At 36.8% G+C, this 23,502-nt stretch overlaps 1 protein-coding gene and 1 non-coding gene across 2 annotated transcripts; one reads left to right on the forward strand and one right to left on the reverse strand.

The window, feature by feature from the left end:
* Positions 1 to 6,258: 6,258 nt before the first annotated feature.
* Positions 6,259 to 6,330, reverse strand: TRNAQ-CUG (transfer RNA glutamine (anticodon CUG)). Its single transcript has one exon. It is a non-coding gene; the product is annotated as a tRNA-Gln (tRNA).
* Positions 6,331 to 7,357: 1,027 nt separating this feature from the next.
* LOC145693890 (transient receptor potential cation channel subfamily A member 1-like) lies at positions 7,358 to 19,359 on the forward strand. The gene is made up of 3 exons (XM_081770059.1): positions 7,358 to 7,529; positions 14,293 to 14,634; positions 16,767 to 19,359. The coding sequence occupies exons 2-3, from the start codon at positions 14,531 to 14,533 to the stop codon at positions 19,279 to 19,281; spliced, it is 2,619 nt and encodes an 872-aa protein (XP_081626185.1). The 5' UTR covers positions 7,358 to 7,529; positions 14,293 to 14,530; the 3' UTR covers positions 19,282 to 19,359.
* Positions 19,360 to 23,502: the final 4,143 nt, after the last annotated feature.

Raw genomic sequence — 23,502 nt, forward strand, 5'->3', positions numbered from 1 at the left:
TCTGGCTGGTTGCGGGCCTGGTGATGAGCAAATACAAGATCAAGAACTGGATGGTCTTGGTCTTGCACACCCAGTCTTAGTCTTGGTCTTGGTTTTGCATGCAAGAGTCTTGCCAGTCTTGCAAGTCTTGCATTTAAGAAATCTTATCCTTTTCACAGGTAAATTTTACTCTGGATACAAGAGATAATAAATTCTACAATGCGCCAATAGTAACGGAAATACAATGTATGTTTCTAAATGTAATATAGTTTTCCTTCGTGTAAGTATGATGATAGTGTGCAACATAGGCAATGACCTTTATTTATTTTTTTTAATGGGTGCCCACGCTTCACTATTTATAAGATAAATCAGAACGTTTCGTAATCTTTTTATATTTTTTAACAGATCCAATACTCCACTGGTTCCCAAACTGAAGAGGCTACCACTGAGATGCATGAAAGAAAATCAAGACGGCACAAATTACTGAAATAACATGAATTGCAAAATTATGTTTACACTCTAAAGGCGTTAGATTTTTTTTCTTTTCAACCATGATCAGCTAATTAGTTTGTATTGAACAAACTTCCAATTAAATATTGAGATTTTGTTTTACTGATTCCAATATGTGCTCTATGGGGCAGAAAAATGAACATTACGCAAAAGCGATTGAAAACATTGGAGGCTTTCGAAACGTGGGCGTGGGGGAAAAAAAAAGAGAGAATTAGAGCCTGTGTATTACACATGTGCCCTCGGAAAATATGCGAACTATACTTCGGCCCCACCCCCGCCACTCTCTGGCGGATGAAACCCTCCCTTTGCTTAGAGAGAAGAAGTGAATGACCTCAGCTATGTTGCCAATTTGTCAATCAGTCGTTTGATCTTGAGGAGCGAAGATCGTAGGCTACTTAGAATGACTAACAAGATAGAACACAGCGAAGTCCGTGAAATAATTCATTGTGGCAACGCTTTTGCATCCAACAATTGAAAGATCTCGGCCACAGCAACTTGTCTCTCGTCTTTCGAGGGAGTTACGGGAAAACACACATCGACAGCAGCGCCAGAAGGGGCACAGTTGAAATAAAAAGGCTCCAACTGGGTTGAACGAAAAACGAATGAGATGGTGTTAGAAATAGTAGCAGTAGGGGAGAAAAGAAGAATTTTAGATGTAATTAGGAGATGGAAGAGGAATTGGTTGGGACATTAGCTGAGGAGGAACAGTATTATGAGGTAAGTGCTAGAGGGTATGGTGGAAGACAAGAGAGGGAGGAGTGAAGGAGACTAGTTGAAGGAAGGTATTAAAACAGAAAATTACTACGTCAAGACGAAGAGACTAGCTGAGGACCACATCAAAGCTTCTCAGTTGCAGCAAGTAACCTGTCAATAATGGCAGAATAGCTATGATAATGATTATAATAATGATGGTTATAATATGTTTAACAATATTGGCCAAAAGAGAGAGAGAAAAATTAAAATAATAAGATTATAACCAAACCTCTTAATATTTTAGAATAATTTGAGTGGAAAACTGAAAACGACTCAACTGTGTATGTCTTTTGTGTAAACTCAATTTATATAAATACTTTTGGCTTATATTAGAAATACAAAATAACATCAAACCTCAAGTTATTTGAAACAACTCTACAAAATCACTCTCACTTTTGAATATGGATTATTTACTGTTGTATAATGTTATATCACTTAATCCTCGATGTGCCGTATATGCCTACCTAAGGAAGCTAAAAGTTATATTGATAAACAATTATTCAACGTATAAGCATCCGCCCAAGAAATCAAACTTGTGGTCACATGCGTTAAGTTTTTGTCACTGTCATGAAAATGTTCTTTTGATATTAATGTTTTTATGAGCACACATTAAAAATTTCCAACGAATGCTTGAGTCTCGGAGCCAAGGCCATACCCATGTAGTGGGCACCTATGGTGTACGGGTTCAATACTACATTTCTATTTAGTTGGGGCGCAGTGGCTCAGTGGTAGAGCGTTCACCTCTGGTGTTTGGGGTCCCTGGTTCGATCCCAGCTCGCGCCGTGTGGACTTTGTGGTGGATAAACACCGTGCTCGTGGGTTTCCCGAGGTTCTCCCACTTTCTACATTTCACTCATCTCTCATCATCACCGTCTCCTTTAGCCTAACCGGCATAACCATGGGACGTAAAACTTAAAGATTTCATTTCATTTCATAAAAAAAAAAAAACATTTCTATTTAGGTTTAGAAGAACTCAACTCTAAAATGTAGAAATACTTTGACCACTTCTCATTGTGGAACAAAAGAAATGAAGATGAAATATAATTAATTTCGTGAGAAAAACGACCAATTTCCGTGATGGCCCACCCTTTATTCATTATCATTACCATTATCCTCATACTGCAGAGTTCTTCTACCCACTGACCTTGAGTGGGAAGCCATAGCATGCAAAAGTTTAATCCCGAGTCCAGTGACCATATTCCTTTTCAAGAGGTACCGCATTTTGACCTTCAACTGTCATGATTTTGTGCAGAATCACGAATCCTACTGCTTCAGCCTCCCTTTGGAAGGGGGAATAACCAATTCAGTTTTCCTCCTGTGGATTTGAAGAATGACCCTCTTAAACAGCTACATGAAGTTTTTATTTTATTTTATTTCTATATGCTTAAAATTTCTTTTTATATAAAGCTGTTTTCATCCTCCCTAAAGAACCTTAGCCAATCAAAACCCCTGTAGAAATATGCACTTACGTACTTTCTAGCAATGAAGCACGTGGTTTCGTTATTACATGCATAGACCCTATAAATTTGTCTTTGTATTCTTCTCGCAGCCAGGGATGTAAGCTTGTAGCAGTTGAAAAATTAAAACTTCAACATTACACACATTCCAAAAAGACTATTCAAATATTGGGTCGTAACATAAATTCGTAGTAATTTTTTTTCGTAATTTTTTGTAACTATAACAATCTCAGCTAACGCCCTAGCCGCATTGAAATCCCACTTATTGTCATATCAGCAAAGTCAAGTAGTGTGAGCCTGGTAAGGGAAAAGTTTGGAGACCATTTTTAATCACCAGATGATGTTTACATTACAGTATCTATTTAGCGTTGTGAGGACAATAGGGGAGTTATTTGAAAGAAATAGCTAATTCTGGTGAAGAAAGTCAGCGTTAACTGCAAGGGCAACCGATGTGCTGACCACACATCATCCCCAAAGACATGAGTGTCACAAGCCGGGTGGTACGTTTTTCGCTTTATTGCGTCATGAGTTTAGTATAATTCAGCTTTATGAACAATCTCGTTCAGGCATCGTGGTTCAAGATTATGGTTATTGGATTTTTGTGAGGGTCATCATTATTATTTTATTCCCTTCTTATTTTTTGAGTGTCATAAGACGGAATTTCAAATGAATGAAACCAAGCGCTTCATATATTTGATGCTTTTTGCTTTCAGTCGCGGTTTGAACGCATTGAGTACATAGAGTGCTTAGTCTACGTTATTTACGTTGTTTACGTGTAAACATAAACTATCAATTTTTACACGTAGATCGCACATCGCTGTTTTAAACTCTTAATTAAAAACAAAGAGGTTGGTGTTTTATCGTTTTCGAAATATTTACTTCTGTAGAAGGAAATGAGATCTAACAATCTAACCGTGCAAAGAACGGGCATTTCCAATAGTCTTGATATATAATATGCAGGGGCGTATCCAGGGGGGGGCGATCGCCCTCCCCCCAGAAGAGGAAACTTTTTTATTTTATATATATTAAATTAAATCCATCCCAGAGTTTGGAGCCCTTAAAAGTAGCATTATGACAACCCCCCCCCCCCAGAAGTCGGTCCTGGATCCGCCCCTGATAATATGCTAGTATCTTGTTCAATATAGCTTTGGAAATATTCCACAGTATTAATAAAACATACCTGACTAAAACGTGAAATGTATATTAATAACACAGAGTAAGCAGAAAAACAGTCCCTGATTTGAAAAGGGTATAACTCTAATACTAAAAATACTATTCTGCTCGAACTTTCGCAGTAGTTACATAAAAGTTTTCGTGGAATTGATTGGAATTACAAACACGCGATGTCCGCGCCATCTGTTACACGAGAACCATCGAAACAATAATCCAGCTTGAGCCACATTTTATGAAGCGTAAGCAATGTGACAGAGTTTATGGCTGCGTTCCTGGAGATCTAAAGCCTGTGACAAACATCTTGGCATTTCAGCTAAACGAATAAAAAGCAAGCTCTGACGCGATGTTGCCGAGTGCTAAAGGTGTGGTTATGGCTAAGCAGACGGACTACAGCGCGATCAGGTGGCAGAGGATAGACGCGGATGTGTACAAAATAAACATGGCAATACCGCTGGCCTCTCATTTGCTCGTAACATTTAAAGGGAACTTGGAGCGCCGCCTTCAAATGCCAAGATGTTTGTCACGTCGTTTAATAGACCTTTTTATATGCACCATCACTAGTACCCAGAACCTTGAATGCTTTCGAGCAGTGATCACCAAACAGTCGATCGCGAGCTACTATAGTGCTGTCAAAATGTCTTGAGCCGTGGCAAAAATGCGAACTAAAGCTCACACCCTCGACACACCCACGCGTTGAGCCAATAAGGGTTCAGCTGTTGCTAAGCGAGAGAGCTTTGGCGAAAGGGAATGAAATTCCTTCAGCCGATAGCAGCACCTGGAACGGAAGACTAGGTGTCAAGTCAATGTGGTATATCTTTAGTAGCGCCGGGGACATTTTCGGCAGATCGCTTTAACGCTCCAGTTGGCTATCCTTGATTGCTTCACTGACCTGGCGCTAACGACAGGGGGTGATGATGACAACCCCTGCTTGTTCCTCCCGCGCAACTGTCACTGTCAGCGCCATCTCACAATTGATTGTAGGCGGGGAGTGTGTGCACGTTATGTTTTTCGTGTGTATATTAGACATTTGCTATGTTTTTCGTGTGTATATTTGACATTTGCTATGTTTTTCGTGTGTATATTAGACATTTGCTATGTTTTTCGTGTGTATATTAGACATTTACTATGTTTTTCGTGTGTATATTAGATATTTGCTATGTTTTTTCGTGTGTATATTAGACATTTGCTATGTTTTTCGTGTGTATATTAGACATTTGCTATGTTTTCGTGTGTATATTAGACATTTGCTATGTTTTTCGTGTGTATATTAGACATTTGCTATGTTTTTCGTGTGTATATTAGACATTTGCTATGTTTTTCGTGTGTATATTAGATATTTGCTATGTTTTTTCGTGTGTATATTAGACATTTGCTATGTTTTTCGTGTGTATATTAGACATTTGCTATGTTTTTCGTGTGTATATTAGACATTTGCTATGTTTTTCGTGTGTATATTAGACATTTGCTATTTTTTTCGTGTGTATATTAGACATTTGCTATGTTTTTCGTGTGTATATTAGATATTTGCTATGTTTTTTCGTGTGTATATTAGACATTTGCTATGTTTTTCGTGTGTATATTAGACATTTGCTATGTTTTTCGTGTGTATATTAGACATTTGCTATGTTTTCGTGTGTATATTAGACATTTGCTATGTTTTTCGTGTGTATATTAGATATTTGCTATGTTTTTTCGTGTGTATATTAGACATTTGCTATGTTTTTCGTGTGTATATTAGACATTTGCTGTTTTTCGTGTGTATATTAGACATTTGCTATGTTTTTCGTGTGTATATTAGACATTTGCTAACTTGGATAGTTTAATTTCATATTTACTAGAAGTAAGTTTATAGACAATAAGGAAATGTAAGATTTTTTTAAAAGAAGTTGGTAGTTCTTTTGATTGGTAGCTCACAGCAGGATTTTTTAAAAAAAAACAGTACAGTAGTTCAAAAGTTTCATAAATTTGGCGACCACAGCTTTTGTAGAACGCATCAGTGCAACTACAAACTCCATTTCATCGATTAACGCTTCACAAGATTTGGCTGGAGCTGAATTATCCTCTGAATAGTTCTCCCGTTAACAGATGGCGTACACATCACGTGTTTGTAATTGAATGTCATTGGGAAAAGGCCATATGACCATCAACACCACATTTTCATTTTAGTGCCAAGTCAAGACGTACGCGAAGAAACGCACATCCCCTGTGAAAAGACGAATTGGAAAATGAAATCTTTAAGTTTTACGTCCCACGGTTATGCCGGTTAGGCTAAAGGAGACGATGATTATGAGAAATGAATGAAATGGTAGAATGAAGAAAGTGGGAGGAAACGGGAGAACTCCGAGAAAACCCACGAGCACGCTGTTTGTCTACCACAAAGTCCACACGGCGCGAGCTGGGATCGAACCAGGGACCTCAAGCACCAGAGGTGAACGCTCTACCACTGAGCCACCGCGCCCCCAAAATACGAATTGGATGTGGTCACATTGTGTTATATATCTTACACTATTGCCTCAATATCATCGATGCTATTGTACACGTCCAGTTTGCAATCCAGATTTTTCTTTCTCCTGAACAATTTACTTTGGTGGATATATGGCCTTTTCGAAATGACATTCAATTAAAATAAATTCCACTAAAAATCTTTTCAGCTTATGTAACTGCTGCGAAACTTTGAGCAGAATAGTACTTTTGGTATTAAAGTTATATACTTTTCAAATGAGAGACTGTTTTCTTGCTCACCCTGCACTTGTCTCATAGTTTTGGCAATGTGACATGCCTTCATCACATGTGTCTGATGAAGGCGGCCAATGGCCAATTATTTGAACGATCTTAAACATCTTAGAATTTATTGAAATTTTACTAAAGATAACGATTTACGTAATCCATATATATATATATTTTTTTTTTAAAAAAAGTACCTCATCTTCTGTACGAGATAGATAACAGAAAACTTTATATATATTTCAATATTTTAAAGTTCATCTGTTGAAACACATAACTCTATAAAGTAAATAAATATGAGTTTGCAGTTTGCAGAGTCAAGTACAGGCGCCAATAGAAACAATAATTTGTATAAATTTCTTATTTAAACTCTGATTATTTGTTTTTTTAGTGGAGGTAGCACATGTTCAGTGAAAAACTAATCGGAAAGCGTCAGGTTGATCTTTGTTGACATTTCGCCAACCATCATCATTGGATAATAATAGATTAGAAGTACAATCTTAGAGATAACCAAACTGAAGAGGCAAACTTCTTGTCTTTTTAAGATACTTCGCGAAAATAAGATAATGATTAAAATTTGTTGCGTTTGTACAAATTAGAACACAAAAGAGATAGTTATGAGGCTGAAATGCTTGGAAGTTACTCTGTAAAGCGGTAGTTAATTTGTATTCGTATTGTGTCTTTTTAAAAAAGAAAAAAAAACTGTAAAAAAATGTCTGCTTCTGAAGAAAGGATCAATTGTCTAGATTGGTATCGTTTTCTTCTGGGATCGTCAGTGAATGGTGTTTGCGTGCTATACTGTGTTGCTAGGTTCTCAGATGGGACTGAAGAGTTTGTGGAAAGAAAGGGCCATAACCAGGATAGCGTCCATGCCGAGGAATCAGCGCTGCGAAGAATTGAAGCAATTGCCAATACAAGGGGAAGACAACCCAAGTAAGTAAGGAGTTGTAGAATACGATGTATCGATCTTAGTTAACGATGTTTACAAATGATGATGTCAAAAAATATATTCCGGTCCTTTTCTGCAAACACACCAAATTATGTTTTTCGTTTAGGTGAACAGGGGAGTTTTATATTCAGTATTTCTGGTACCGGAGCCCGAGAAATTATCGGTCCCATTACATAAAAGCCCTGGATTGAAGTATAGGTCTTGTTGGTGGTTAATTTCCACCGAGACTAACTATAAGGGAGACGGTGGTGATGATAAGGTATTAAATAGTGGAATGAAGAAAGTGGGAGGAAATGGAAGAACCAGAGACAACCCCCCAACACGGTGTTTGTCCACCACAAACTCCACTTGGCGAGAGCTGAAATCGAACTAGGGATCCCAGGGACTCTGCTACTGAGGCGTTTAACCCTTTAGGGACAGCTTTAGCTGTTTATTTGGTAGACTTTTCTCCAAAGGGTTAAAGTTCATAAAATTTAAACAAATGTTTTCAGGTAAGCGCAAATCATAAACCATAGGCAGTTCTATATATGGCACATTTCTTTGAAAGCCACCAGTGGAAGAATGACCCCGGAAGCACTTCATGCTTGACGCATTCATCGAAGTGTGGACCGATTGATCAGGGTTGCCAACCGCAGAGAACAAAATTATCGATTTTTGTCTTTAAAATTATCGTATGTTACAAAAAAATTATCGTATCTTCGTTATGCATGTAACAATTGTAGAAACAATTATAATGCTACTAATACGTAAGCTAATAACAATAATAAATAATAAACATCAATTAAGTTTCAGTTTCGAACCCGAAATCGGCGTCACTGTCCTCACCATTTGTTTTCTTAAATTCTTGTTAACACTATTCTGAACAACACAAAAATTTCTACCCCCTCGTAAACTTAATTGAATTTAAAGAATGGATGCAGGGTTGACGTTATTGATGTATTTTAATGAGAATGGCTTAAAAACCTTACTGTGTGTGTGTTTTATAATTCTTTAATGCACATCTACAGTCTATTTGCACATTCAGAAACTTCAAAAAAATGTGCGTTCTAAATTCATTGTATAATTCATCTACAGAATGGCCCAAAAGTAGGGGCCATTGACCCCCCCCCCCTCATTGATCAAGTGTAACATTCTAGCTTATGGGTTTATTTTCTTAGGCTGTTCCGAGCTTAAGATGTAAGTAAAAAGGCTTTAAGAACAAATAATAAAGAAACTAATTCTACGTGATAGATAACAATAAGAATTTAAAAAAAAAAAAAAAACTAGTTGATCAGTACGGGACTGTATACCTACTTTTGGGCCACCCTGTATTATCGCAAGGCCATTATCGTATATAGCATTAAGACTTAAATTTTCGTGTATCACGATAAGTTATTGTATGGTTGGCAAGTTTGCGACTGATAAACATGACAAACGTGAAATCAGGTTTCAGTACTCGATTCTTGCATCCACACGTGTTTTGGATATTTTATCTCATAAGACGAAAAACGTGTTTCTTTATCGCAAGATAAAATTATATGGTTATTGTATAATTACGTCATGTTAGGTCCTGCCTTACGACGTTTATCCCGAGGAGTATCAGAACAGTGAATTGTGAATTGAGGTAAGGAGAAAAATGCTACAACTTTAGGTTGTTGGACAGGAGAAGGTTATTGCGATATGCAAACAAAACCAATCTTAATTTGCAAAGACTGACAGAAGACGCAAGTCGAAATATATTAGTTTTATTTCAGGGTAGTGGTGTACTTGGAATTTCATGAAGAGAAGGGTGGTGTTAAAGCATCCAAGTTTATATATCACTTTAAGACTTACACGATTTTTGTATTCATATCTTACTTGGTAAATTATTTTTCCATACCTTGTAAAAGAGAAGGTTAAAACTCTAACATCTCCCTTGCATGCGTCATTGACTCGGGGTACACTCTTCTTTAAAAAATCATATTCTCTGAATACGTGGAGTCATAACGCTTTGGTTTGAAGAAATATTTCAGTTGGTTCAAGAATACACGTGTTTATTTGAATTTTACCTATGAATAATAATACAAGACGTTTCAAAGAGAGGTGGTTGACCAAGCTTTTTAGAACCAAACTATACATTTTGATAAATCGAAATAGTAGGAGGTAAACACGCGCAGGAACAGTTTCCTCCAAGTTTATTTTCACGGCTTAAGGTTAGCTGTGGTTACAGGTCAATTTGAACACAGCTTAACACTGTAGGATGTAGACCATACGGTGGAAAAGTTTTTTGTTTTTCTTTATTTATTTGTTTCTTTCTTGAGATCGTGAATGTTAATATCTTTATTTTCACTCAGTTCTTCATTATAATAATCTTAATGTGTTTTGCTTTACAAACACTTTATTTTTCTTGCTTATTCTCTATGTACAGTGTGTCCGTAAAGTTGTGCAACCTGTTTTAATGCGTATATCTTTTGAACTAAGAACGATAAAGACCTGAAACTTGAAATAAATGTAAGCGTGTTCTATGTAGATGTTTTCGAGAGCATGACCAATGTTGAAATTTGTAACATTTTTGTGTAGTAACGAAAGAAATTACCGAAAGTGTGAAAATAAAACTGTACAAAATTAAGAAAAAACAATATTCAGTTGCACAAAGCTGATTTCCTGCAGGTGAATCCCTGTATATATGTACAGTACGCACCAACATTTATTCATTTTATGCGAAAATATGACAAAGTTGATGCAGTGTTACCATCTAAAAAGGCTATTTAATGCAAGTCCGTAAAATGAATGTTTTTTTGACAGAAACGCGGCCCCTGCCAACACTGTTGTCGCAAAATTACTGTAACAGGTGTGTTTTGTGATAAAAAAAAGTAAATAACTCAGCTACAACTGGCAACATTTCTTGCATAAAAACTCAGGTTATTCTCACTGCGTATCATTAATTAACCTAAAACACACCTGTTGCAGTAATACGCAATCAAACTTTGGGTTGCACAACTTTATGGACACACTGTACTTATTTTAACAAAATAACCTAAATTTAAATAAGTCATTTAGAATTTTACTTAATAATGATAATTATTAATTCAATGTAAAGAGAAACGAAAACAAGAATATAACCAGTGGCGTGCCGTGACTTTTCTCACAGGGGACTAGGTTCGAAAAGAATGTGTGCTGTAGAGTGGAGGTCCTGAGTAGTATTGTTGACACCAAATAACACAATTTATATGTTTCTGTAAACGCTTCTTCAACCAAGCCTCTTTCTTTCAAGAAGTGGATAATTTCAGTCACAGTTTTATTTGAAAAATCTAAGAGTCTGTAAACCTATATTAATTCGCTCCGCAAATTGTTAAAATTAAAAAAAAAAAACTCCCGTAAATTGATTTAAGGGTCAAAAACAAGCAATCAGGAAATCGAGATTTCAAGCACTGAAAATTCTTTAAATCTAACAGCTCAAGAAATTGTAAATCAGTGAGATCTTGAAATCACAGTATCAATAATGTCATTGAAGAGACGCACGTATTTAATTTCTGAATCTGTTAAGTCATCTACTTTACATCTTTTATTAGAAGGTTTCCGTTGTCATCCAATTCTACTTTTCTATAAGTCTTCAAAATCGTTTCTTGCATTTCTAAGTTGAGATACCATCTTTTGTACTTTTTGGATGCAATATTTCACATCCAAGGTTTTACTTTAAAGAATGTTGAATAGTATATCCGTGTGCGAAAAGAAAAAAATGACAAAACTTTTAGTAGAAATGCAAAATTGAAATCCTTCAATGATAACACACATTTTTTCTTTTTTCTTTTTTGTAGTCATGAAAGCTTCGGTGTCGCAATTATCTGAATCTTCTACAATGTTCTCAGAACACCGTAAGAGTTCTATTTGATTTTCATTTACTGCATTCACAATTTTGGAATTGTAATTCCATCTTATAGTGGCAACCGTTGGAAATCGCTTAGTTACTTCTGATTCAGCAAGCGCGTTACAGCGTTTCGATGAATATGAAAAGAAATTTGGAATGCCACTTATTCTAAAAAATATTTTACATTTCTTGATGTGATTAACAGACTGTGGAACAACGAGATTGAGTCTGTGATGATAGCAGTGTATGGTGAGTGCACTCAAACACCTTTTCACAAAAGATCGTAAACCGTTCAAATGTCCAGAAAATGTGGCAGCTCCATCCATAGCCTAGTGCTACAAGCTTTTGCTTACAATTAAAATGAGAGAGAATTTGGAAAGCATGCTCACTTAAAGCAGTCGCAGTGCAATCACTAGTAACATCTGCAAAACAAATAAATCTTTCATGAATTGCCGTCTTTCACGTATCGATTGAATGTTGAGAGATCTTTGCGATGTCCGTAGTTTTGTCCAACATTATTGCTGTAAGAAGTGTATTATTTATTTCTGACTTAATTTTATCCAGGATTACTCACCAACACATTTAATAATATAATTCTGAATTCTGTTTGATGTTCCTTTAAACACTCCCATGCTGTGAATATGACAAGTCAACGTGGGCGCCCGAACGAGAGGGCAGGGTGGGGCCCGGACCTTTCACTGGCTCACGAAAATGTATACGTAATATAGCAAACCACGTATATTAAATACCAGAAATACCAGACGCAACATAGCAACCATGGAGATGGGCCCCTCCCTAGAAAATTTTCTTCAGGCGCCCCTGCAAGTCCGTTTAATGTCGTACTTAGAAAGTAACTGAATTACTTCAATATAATTTCCCTAATTGACAGAATCTTCCTGTTTGTCATGACTTCTAAATGATAGCTCTTGTTCAGCATAAAACAAGGGGAATAAATCAATCGGTTCATTAGTTCTCGGTTTGAATCAACTTCTGCATTGCTTGCTCAATTGAAAATCAATTCTGGTTTCCCGAAAGTTTTCAATTTAGTTATTATGGACAGGTGTGAATAACATTTTTCTTGGAGCAACTTGGGTTTGTGAAAATTGTTCATGTCACAAAAGCCATCATTATTCCACACGTCCTTTTCTATGTGGAACAGAATACAAGGCCAGCAATACAGTTTGTTTCTTGTCTTACATGCAGTTAACTATTTCGAAAAAGCAAAATAATCCGTTTTGATATTATGTATATAATCTTTCATTTTTGTCTAAATGGAAATGCTTGGAGTTGTTCTACCACTGGTTATTATTTGTTGCTTTTCTTGAAAATTAAGGAATCCAAATGATACCATGAATAATTGGTCCAGAATACAACACTGAAACGGCCGATCCCCATCCCTACTGTCTCCTGTACCAATTGAAGTAATATCACTGCTTGCGCCATCGCTTTGCTGCAAGGGACTCGGTTTCTCAAACGAGTCCCCTTCCATACTTTATTCTTTGAGTCATTTTCAAAATATATTGACAATCTAAAAAGTTCACACTTCACTAGATCTTTTAAAGTGTCAAGATTAATACTGTAAATTTAATAGCGTTAAAACTATTAACTGTAAAAAGCAAACGAGCATTAAATTCGCTTACGACAGAACGCCCGTGCTTAGAGCTTAGACAACATAATATGAGGACTAGCTGGCTGGACCCTGTTCCCTTCCCCGAGAAAAGCCGATTAAAACCCGAACGTTTCCGATCTCCACTTTGTCGCACCCAGCACACGAGCGCTGACTAAAGTTGTGTCAGAACAATTGAAACAGTGTTATTTTACGAAAATAGAGAAATACAAACAATGTTTTCGTTTTCTTTGGTATATATTTATCACAAAATACTTTAATTAAAATGCCAGAGGACTAGCCTAGTCCCCTAGTCCCCTTGACGGCACGCCGCTGAATATAACGAATTATTTACCTACAAATATTTCTCAGTCCATTTGCTTTTTCCAATATTTCGAGCGTTATCGTCGGGCACTCCTCGTCAGGAACAAACACAGTCCTTTCTACTCATTATTTTTGTATCAACTGTCAACATTTTTAAAGAACAATTGTCAAATTTTAATTAGTATTTGTGGGCACTGGTTACGACAGCGATCCACAGTTTGAGGTAGCCACCAGTCAGTCCAGAAATGCACTGAAAATAAATAGTAGCGAAGGGAATGACATCTTAGTCATTGTTTATGGTGTAAACAATATTTAGTGGACTTATTCTACTTATTTTAATAACAAATGATATCATCCAAATGAAATGTTACTTCTTCTTAACAGAAAACTACTCACAATTGGCATGAATCCAGTCGCCCCAATAATTGTACAGAATATTAATATGGCAACTACGCCAAACGTTTTAAAAGCATTTATTTGCAATTTTTTTGGAGTTAATAAAGGTAAAGATAATTGTTATATATATACTGTTAAAAGTTTTAACGAGAGGCATAAAAAATAGAAAATGTTAGGAGCTTTTGTGTTAGAATATTGGAATAAAAAGGCATATTCTAATGGAGTAGAAGAAGGACCGCAGTTGGGGGCAGGTGATCTACCAATCATAGCAATAGATTTACTTATGTGTATTTAATTTAAGGGTGAGATTAGTTTACTTCTACAAGCTGGACCTGTAAACATAAAAGTTTGTGAACATCAAATCTATTACTTGACCAGTTCATTACTTGTCAGCTGTTGCTATTTAATTTTATCATGAAAATTATACATAACTGATTATATCGGGAACAACATAATAGAATTGATGTTGACATGTTCCTATTTCAATATCAGATCCATATATTTTGGAGATCTACTGAACTTCCACAATGTGAAATGAAACGCATTTGTTTAAAGTGTGGTTATTATATCTTGAACTATCTATTCTGTTTTTAAGGTCCATTACCTTCTACAGCAACGAATCTCCGTGTGCCAATTGTGCGGCGAAAATCACCTCGTTTGCAGTGACGCTGGAAGTATGTTCCTTTCTAATCCGCTGCACATCTCTCTATCAGACAGAAGTAGAAGACAACGTCAGAGGCCTACTCTCATTGGTCGAGAATAACATCAAGATAACGATTTTCGACGAAAATGATTGGTTCTTCCTCGCCAAGAAAGCTGGTCAAACATGGCAGATGAAGAGGCAAATAAAGGAACGGAAGCAAATGGATGAAAAATGGCGGCAGAGGTTGAAGGAGATTCATGACATGGCGGCTGATAGACATAAAGAACAAGAGGGGTAAGTAATGTGCTGTTCGTTTACGATACATTTTCCGTGCAGATTGACGAACTGCCGGCACAAAGAAGATGATATAAAAAATATTTTTGGACAAAAATAATGATTTACTTACTTTCAGAATAATGATTATTCTATTGTCATCATATACTTCTTACGCCTAGCTTTATATTTACAATATGGATTCAGTAAAGTGTATATTTAAGTTAAACTAAAACACAAAGAAACAGCATGCTTGAATGTTAAAACAGAAAGAAGATAAGGGGTTTGGTATACCTTCATAGCCAAGAGTTTGCTTCACCAATATTGTTCAGATCCTCCACGTTTCTCGTATACATTCTATATTTTCAGTTTAAAACATTCAGTTCAAAGGTACCGACAAATATATGCAAAGTTTCACACCGTATAACGCATAAAACTTGTAATGATATGATTCGTCGTGCTATTTGATTATGGTTTACTGTGTTAATTGTGTCTTTTTTTTTTAATGAACACACACTATTTGCTTCTCACACACACACACATATATATATATAATTATATATACGCAAGAAAGAAGTTTATATAGCAAGAATTAAGATAAATACGGTTAGAACACTCCAGTAATATAATTGCCTATGGAACTATTAGTGAAGTTGTAGTCTTCATTTTATAAACACGAAGTATAACTCGCCTACCATTTTCAAGCCGATAGTTCATCAAACTGCACCATCATATTTCCATTTATCAATTAAAAATTAATCTCATAAAATTATTGAATATATGAGAAAGAGGCAAGGAGATAATTAACGCATTCAGGGTAGAAACAAGCGTTCAAAAATTGAAACATCAGTACATCTTATTTCGTGTATTCAGATATGACAAACCAGTCTTCTATCTTCTGTGCATCAAGATGCTCTTTATGGAGAGTATGTAAGTTATTCTATGATAAATTCTAGGAACTAACATAACCTGACAGATGAGACCATGAACATCTGTCCAAGAGAGGAGCATAGCTTCCAAGTAAACATTAACAATCCCAGACAAGTGCCAGTTGCAATAAGAAACCCGTTTATGTTGGGATCGTTGTAATTCATATACTGTTGTCACACGATGTACTCGGAAACGGAACTCTTGAACACTTGATGACATGTTCGACGAGATACAGCAAATTGTTGAAATAGTATCATAAACCGATTTTCTGGGGTTTCTGGTCATGGTTATCAGCGAGGTCATCATTTTCGGAGGCTTGTTTCCCTTTCGCATCCACAATGCATTCTGTTGACTTCCATTTCCAATATAATTAAATTAAATTGATGCAATAGAACTTGAGTATAAAGAAATTGTTACCAACTAAGCGTTATATTTTTGCTTTTTCTCGTGCCAATTAATTTATTTTAAGTATTTCATGCAGTCGAGATGGTATTTGCACTTACATATTAACAAGAGAAGATTGCAAGGATTTTTTGTATAACGAAAGGCTGCTCAGAGCTTGTATATTAAAAGTAGCATTGAAACATTTGCCTGGACTGAGGAAAACTTTTCAAAACACTAAGACGCAAGTTTCATCCAAGAACGCTAACCAAACATTTACTCGAGTCGTATCAGTTCTTATTTTGAAGCAAAGAATTAATTATAATCTGCTTCTACTTCATTAAGTCATATAAGTTAGCTGTCCGCGGCAACCTATGACTATTTGCTTTTTTTAAAATGTATTTGTAGTTACAACTGTATTTTAAATATGGATAGAAATTATTTGCAGGCAATTGCCACCGGTTTGCATAAAATTCAGGTCTTGTTAATATTTTAGCTGCAAAATCATTTTAAGGCTTTTATACACATACATTAAACGTTCAGAGCACAAAGGGATCAGGTTCAACTATCAAAATTGTAATAAAAACAGACCAAATTTGTCGGTACGCTTAGTACACGGAAAACTCAACACTGTTTTTTTTAACATTATAAAAGTTATTTACAATATCTGGACATGAATCTTTTATACTCTGAAGGGAGCTTCAGATAGAGACCTAAAGTTGATGTATGCCCAAAATTACCATAAAGTGGACTTGATTCCCTTATGCACTAAACACGCCACTTGAAGTTATTTTAAGCTATTACTACTTTTGTATTTAATAATCTATCTATCGTTTCCACAGGAACGGCTGTTTGTATGAAGAACTTGAGTCCAGTGGTAGTTCAACTCTTCACCTCGCCAGCTGGAACAAAAATACGGATGTTCTGTCGTTTCTACTTAATAGTAATCTTTGTGGGCATTTGTTGAATACCAGGAACAAATCGGGTTGGACGCCACTACATGTAGCTACAAGATACGGGAAAACGGAACATGTGGAGCAACTGTTGCAAGCAGGTTGTGATTTCTCAATTCTAACTCCTCAAGGAAACACTGTTCTGCATTTGGCCAGTAGAAACGAACAGCTTTCAGTCTTAGAAAAATTGCTTACGTTTGAAAAATGTCGATCTTTGCTTAATATTGTTAATAAATTGGGCTGGGCACCGATTCATGTCGCTGTTAGGCACGGCAAGAAAGAACATGTAAAGACTTTGATGGATCATGAATGTCAACTGTTGCGAACGAATGATGAAAGCACGGTGCTTCATCTGGGGGCGTGGTGTGAAACAGTCGAAACTTTATCTGAAATCATTAAGTATAAGAAGCATGCAGAGCTTTTAAACGCTGTCGATGAAGATGGATGGACGCCGTTGCATGTGGCAGCCAGACAGGGACAGTTAGACCACATGAAGCTTCTCTTAGCAGAAGGATGTGACTCCTCACTAAAAACTACAGATGGTAGTTCAGTTCTTCATCTTGCCAGCTTGAACGACAACTGCGAGGTATTGCGAGAAATATTAAAAGAAGTTAGAGACCCACAGCTTATGTCTTGTAACAATAAAGTCGGATGGACTCCATTGCACGTTGCTGTTAGGATTGCTGGGACAGAGCATGTGCGTCTTCTCTCTGAAGCTGGCGGTAATATTACTTCACTCACAACAGATGGAAACTCTGTCCTTCATTTAGCTTCCTGGAACAAAAACCCAGAAGTTCTGGAGTATCTACTAAATGATAGCGCATGCAAGAATATATTGAATGTCGCCAACAAAGTTGGTTGGTGCCCTTTACATATCGTAGTCCGTCAAAGCAAAAAGCAACATCTAAAGGTTCTTCTCGAAGCTGGAGCTAACATAACAAGTTTGACCACAGATAAAAATTCTGTTCTTCACTTATCTTGTTGGAATGAGAACTGGGAGGTTCTTCAGGAGCTTTTGAAGCACGAAGAACTGTTGAATTTCCTGGATACCGCCAATTCTTCAGGGTGGTCTCCGTTGCATGTTGCTGTGAGACATGGTAAACGGGAACATGTGAAGCTGTTAATAGATGCTGGCTGTGATTTCAGTAAGTTGGCTCCTGACGGTAGCTCGATCTTCCACTTTGCTGTCGAAAACGACAACACTGACATCTTGAAAGAACTGCTTCTCCACGCAGAAATTATACCATTGTTGCAGATCGTTAACAAATCTGGGTGGTCGCCGCTCCATGTCGTTGTTAGAGTTGGTAAGAAAGAACATTTGAAGCTTCTTCTGCCAACAGGATGCGACCTCACTGTGGAGACTAGTGACCAGAGCTCTGTCCTACATCTCGCCTGCTTGAATGAAAATTGGGACATTCTTGCTGAACTCTTAAAACACTCGACCACAATGCAGCTTCTGAATGCTGTCAATCAGGTTGGGTGGACTCCGCTTCACGTTGCAGTCCGGGTAGGTAAAAAAGACCATGTGAGACTTCTGTTAGATGCAGGGAGTGACGAAACGTGTCGCACAAGAGATGGTAACTCAGTTCTGCATTTGGCCAGCTGGAATAAGAACCCAGAAGTATTAGAAGAGCTACTTTCCCAAGAAGACATACATAACCTTCTGGATGCCACAAACAAAGTAGGTTGGACGTCGTTCCACGTGGCTGTGAGGCAGGGGAAAGAGGAGCACGTTCAGCTACTCTCCGAGGCAGGTTGTGATGTCCTGCAGTTGACGAGTGATGGGAACTCAGTGCTTCATCTTGCTTGTTGGAACGAGAATAGCGCAATTCTATCTCATCTCCTACACAACACAGCAACCAAAACTCTCCTGGATGTTACGGACCACTCAGGATGTACGCCGCTTCACGTGGCTTTGAAGAGAGGACGAAAAGAGCACGTAAATTTGCTCCTGAAAGCAGGTTGTGACGTCAAATTACTTGACAAGACAGGAAACACTTCACTTCATTTGGCCTTGGAGAACAAAGACAGTGAGATCTTACGAAAACTCACAACTCTTGACGATGCATGTTTGTTAGTAAATTCTTCCAACAACACAGGTTGGTCTCCGTTGAGCCTAGCTGCCAGAAACGGGTGCAAGGAGCATGTTAAGTTATTATTAAGTGCAGGTTCTGATATTACTTATCTGACTCCAGACAACAACTCAGTTCTTCACTTGGCTGCTTTCAATGAGGACTGGGAAGTTATGAATGAATTTCTGAAATCTCCAGAAATCTTCTTTATCTTAAATATCTCTAATAAAGAAGGGTGGACTCCGTTCCATGTAGCTACGAGGCATGGCACAAAGGAACACGTTAGACTTTTACTGCAAGCTGGTTGTGATGCCACTCTGTTAGTTAAATGAACTAAAAAATTACAATGATTGAATGTACTTTCCCAAATTTTATTTCTTTGTTAATCATACAGGTCTGTAGTCATCCAAGTTTCGTAGAGTGTGTGTGGGGGGGGGGGGAGGGGGCAGAAATGAATACTAAGAAAGCAAGACAAAGACATTAAAGAAGATCAAGAAATCTATTCAAGGAATCTATAAGAGCTGTGCCTCGTTTTACAAAAGTTAATAATATCCTAATTACACTGGCAGATATTACAATTCACAAACTCATGTACATGCATTAAAGAAATACAATGGTACATAATTCTATTCAATTACTTATTTTTGTGTTATGGGAAATATATGGTGCATCTAACAAGAAGCACATAATTTCACGAAAAAATAAGTAACTTTAAAAAGTAATAAATTGGATTCGCATTGGTAAGTAAAAGTTCAAGAATTTAATGTCTAGTTTTGGGCCAATTTAAAAATTCACCACAACGTTTTGTTGTAGAGGACACAAACTAATTTATGGCACTCTAGCCCATCTTTGGCTGCGAGTCTATATAGATGGTTCCCGTTAGCAAGTGACATCTACAAGTAGACAAAATACGAACACGTAACAAAAGATACACAAAATGAAGTACATAAGGAAGAGAATAGAACACGTGCGTACAACTCTAAAAATATTAACTGAAAAAAATATTTAAGTAATACTGAAGTTTATAAGTAAGACTTGGTGCGATATGTTCTACTAACAGTTTCACATTAATGGGTTGGCTTGTTATTAGGATTAAGCAAGTGGAACTTATAATAGTATAATGTTACTCTCTACGGATGTCCGTTACTCCACAAGATAACTGTTGAACAGAAGCTATTTTTTTTATTTCTTCACAGTGCTAGCTAGAGTGATTATCTCGACCGTGTACGTTAAAGGGAAACGGTGTATTACGCCCGTCCGTTAGCATACACGATATTTCTTGAAATACAGCAAATTTTTGAATTATTATTATTATTATTATTATTAGCAATCGATAGCTAGAGTGTTTATTATGGTAATTTGTTAATGGAGTCAATCTGTTAATGTCTTCACGTGTAACGGTGACTTTTATGGTGGCTATCCCTATTCTGGTTTAAAATCGATATTATTCCCTAGATTCTATGCAACGTGCACAGCAGCAAAGAATTGTTGGTTGCCTATAATAAAAGGATATACAGCTTTTCTTACTCCCATTATCTCGTCCGAGTTTGTTTATAGAGTCAATCCGTTAACATTTTCATGGGTAACGGTGACTTTAACGGTGGTTATCCATATCTATATTTACTATTGAAACAAATGAAGTAAAAGTTAACACTTTACGCCGTTAGATGGCAGCAAACATCCTCCAGAGACTGACACCTACCGGACAAAATCGGAACTTCTGGTACGAGATCCTTTTTACTCTCTACCATAGTCAATTGAGCCTGTTATTATGATCTTAAAGCTTTGCTGGCGTCTACCATTAATCCAATGTTCTCGGGATTGCTGCCAGAGTGAGTGTTGCTGTGCTGAGCTTTCGTTGAAGATGTTGTCGCTGTATGGTAACGAAAGCTCAGCACAGCAACACTTACTCTGGCAGCAATCCCGAGAACATTGAGCCTGTTATTGTTGGCCAGAAATGACGAATTATTTTTAGCGCTATAAATATCCATTTCTGTCAATTTTCCTGTAAACTACACATGAAGTCTTGTCTGTAAGTATGCCCTTTTCTTTTGTTCTATGAGCAAGGGCGCCTATGTTGTGGTTTCCAAGGGGAAGGGGGCAAGTATAAGCGACATTTCAAAATATAGTTTCAAATTTTGCTGTAACTATTCTAAAAATTTAATTGAGTTTTCGATATTCTGAAGTACAATTTCTTCAATGGGCGCCCTTGTCTATGAGGTCTATTGTTGAGGAATTCTCTCCCCCTCCCCCTATTTATATTGCAGAATTTTTGTTGCTGAAAGATTCGTTAAGGGCATCGAGACATCGAACTACATTTTAACATGGGTTCTCAAATTACATGTATCCTCATCGGGAATGTAACGGAGGCTCCAGTACCACGTTAACCATTGAGCCCTGAGAGAAGTCAGGTACTAGAAAGAGGAATAACAACCTGAGAGCATGTTTCCATTATGTTGTTAGTGTTTAGTTTTTATTGTGTATAAGTTTCTTTCTTTCTTTTTTTTTTTTTACTTTTTTATTTGTAATTTCAATTTTATAAAATTGCTTGCTTTTGTTGTTCTTTTCTACTCTTTAATAATCTCCTGTAAGAGGTCATTTTATCTGTTAGAGGTTGTAAACAAGTAAATAAATAAAAGGTACGAAAACAGTATTCTAAATAACTATTTTTTTTAATTTTTACTCATGAACTAGTCATTCATCACTAGATCTATTGTTCTGAAGTAAAGGAGTCACTCTAAATTCTACCATTTTCCTGCTCTCAGATGTGGCCAATTTTCTTACGGCATTGTAGGGCCAATGAGTCCCATAAAGTATTGTCAAGATACATACAGGGTGTTTCAAAACAACACCGGCAACTAGGGATGCGCACGAGACAAGATTTGAGGCTGTCTCGTCTCGAAAATGTGCTGTAAAAGTGATGTATCGACTCGAAAAATGTATTCTTCTCTATTGGAAGAGCTGTGTCTCGACTCGTCTCGTGCGCATCCCTACCAACAACGTTTGGGAAATGATTCCTGACACCAAGATAAGATGGAAAGTATAGACCAACCTGGGTGCACAAATGCTTCCTTTCGGGGTTGTAGGTTGTCCAAAATACGAAAAAAAATGAAATTTAAAGGTCCATAGCTCCAAAACTATTGGTCCTACCGTAGTCGGGTCAAGACTTCACTTAGAAACTAGTATGTGTCCTATCCAAATATCCAAGTTTCAGAATCCTGCGGTACTTCCACAACATTTTTTATAGAAGTAGTTAGTGAATAATTCAATTTATATGCCCGTAGCCGAACTCCATCCATAAAAATTGTTGTGAGTATCTTAGGTTTCTGAAATATATTTTTAGATAGTGCACATATTAGTTCCTAAGTGATGTCTTAGAATCGACTGCAGTAGGTCCCATAGTTTTAGAGCTATGAACCTTTAAAGTTATTTTTTTTTTCATATTTTCGGCAGCCTATAACTCCGAAAGGAAGTACTTGTGCACCCAGGTTGGTCTATACTTTTTGTCTTATCTTGGTGTGAGGAATAACCTCCCAAACCGGTGTTGTTTTGAAACACACTGTATAAATAATTTGGATATTAGAGGTAGGATATGTTGGAATTATATTACATAGGAAATAACAAAAACATTGACAATATTTATAGTGGTAAACACTAACTTCTTGAAGCTTCGCAGTATACACAACTTCGATCCTAAAATCATTCGTACTTATACTAAAATATTTTCTTTTACCTATGTCTTCAGCGATAATTGAAAGTCTAACTTGATTGTCTGAATTAATCTATCATGTAGCCGATAAGCCAGTTGTCATTAGCAGTTATTAGGCTTTGGTTTGACTAGCGTAGTAGCTATTTGACTAGAATAGTACTTCCCGTAATTCATGACTAGGATAGTGGCCACTTGACTAGAACAATAGTTCTCCCATAATTCAATTGGCAGTAGCAGTTGACTAGAACAGTAATTCCCATAATTCAGTTAACACTAGCAGTTGTTATTACACTGGTTGACCCTGCATTTTGACTCTGGGTTTTAGAAATAGGTTACTGATATAAGGCTGTTTTGCTGATAGAAATTTGTTTCTAAAAAACAACAATTAGATTTTTTCATTCCATATTCACATTTGATTTGATTTGATTTTGAGTTTAGCGTCCCTTCCAGCACCGAGGCTATATTAGATATGGACCTATAGCTTAACGTGAGATCCTAACCACATGAGCTTCCTTAGCATTGATTACCTGTATAGGCATGAATCCAAGGGATTCAGTTCGTTGAAACACAGATTAAAACACATAAGACTTGCTCGCTCATACAAAACATACTGTAGTAATGAATATATTAAATAGTATAGTACTGTAATACGTATGTTTACTGTAATTAATACAGTTACGAAATTTTAGTAAATAATTGTCGCGTTACATGAAGTATTATGTGTAAAGATGTAACACTGTGTGTGTGCTTATGCGTCAATCTTTTGATAACCCCCTTCACAGATCACATGCCCCCTTGGGAAAATCCTACGTACGTGGGTTTCAGTAAGGAACCATTACATAAT

The sequence above is a fragment of the Thermobia domestica genome, chromosome 9 (genome assembly GCF_964235325.1).
Source record: "Thermobia domestica chromosome 9, izTheDome1.hap1.1, whole genome shotgun sequence".
Classification (NCBI taxonomy): Eukaryota; Metazoa; Arthropoda; class Insecta; order Zygentoma; family Lepismatidae; genus Thermobia; species Thermobia domestica.

Bases quoted from the DNA above. Each gene is read 5' to 3' on its own strand.
- LOC145693890 (XM_081770059.1), top strand. From the start codon at position 14,531: ATGAAGAGGCAAATAAAGGAACGGAAGCAAATGGATGAAAAATGGCGG. The intron at 14,635-16,766 runs GTAAGTAATGTG...TCGTTTCCACAG, and splicing joins AGACATAAAGAACAAGAGGG to GAACGGCTGTTTGTATGAAG.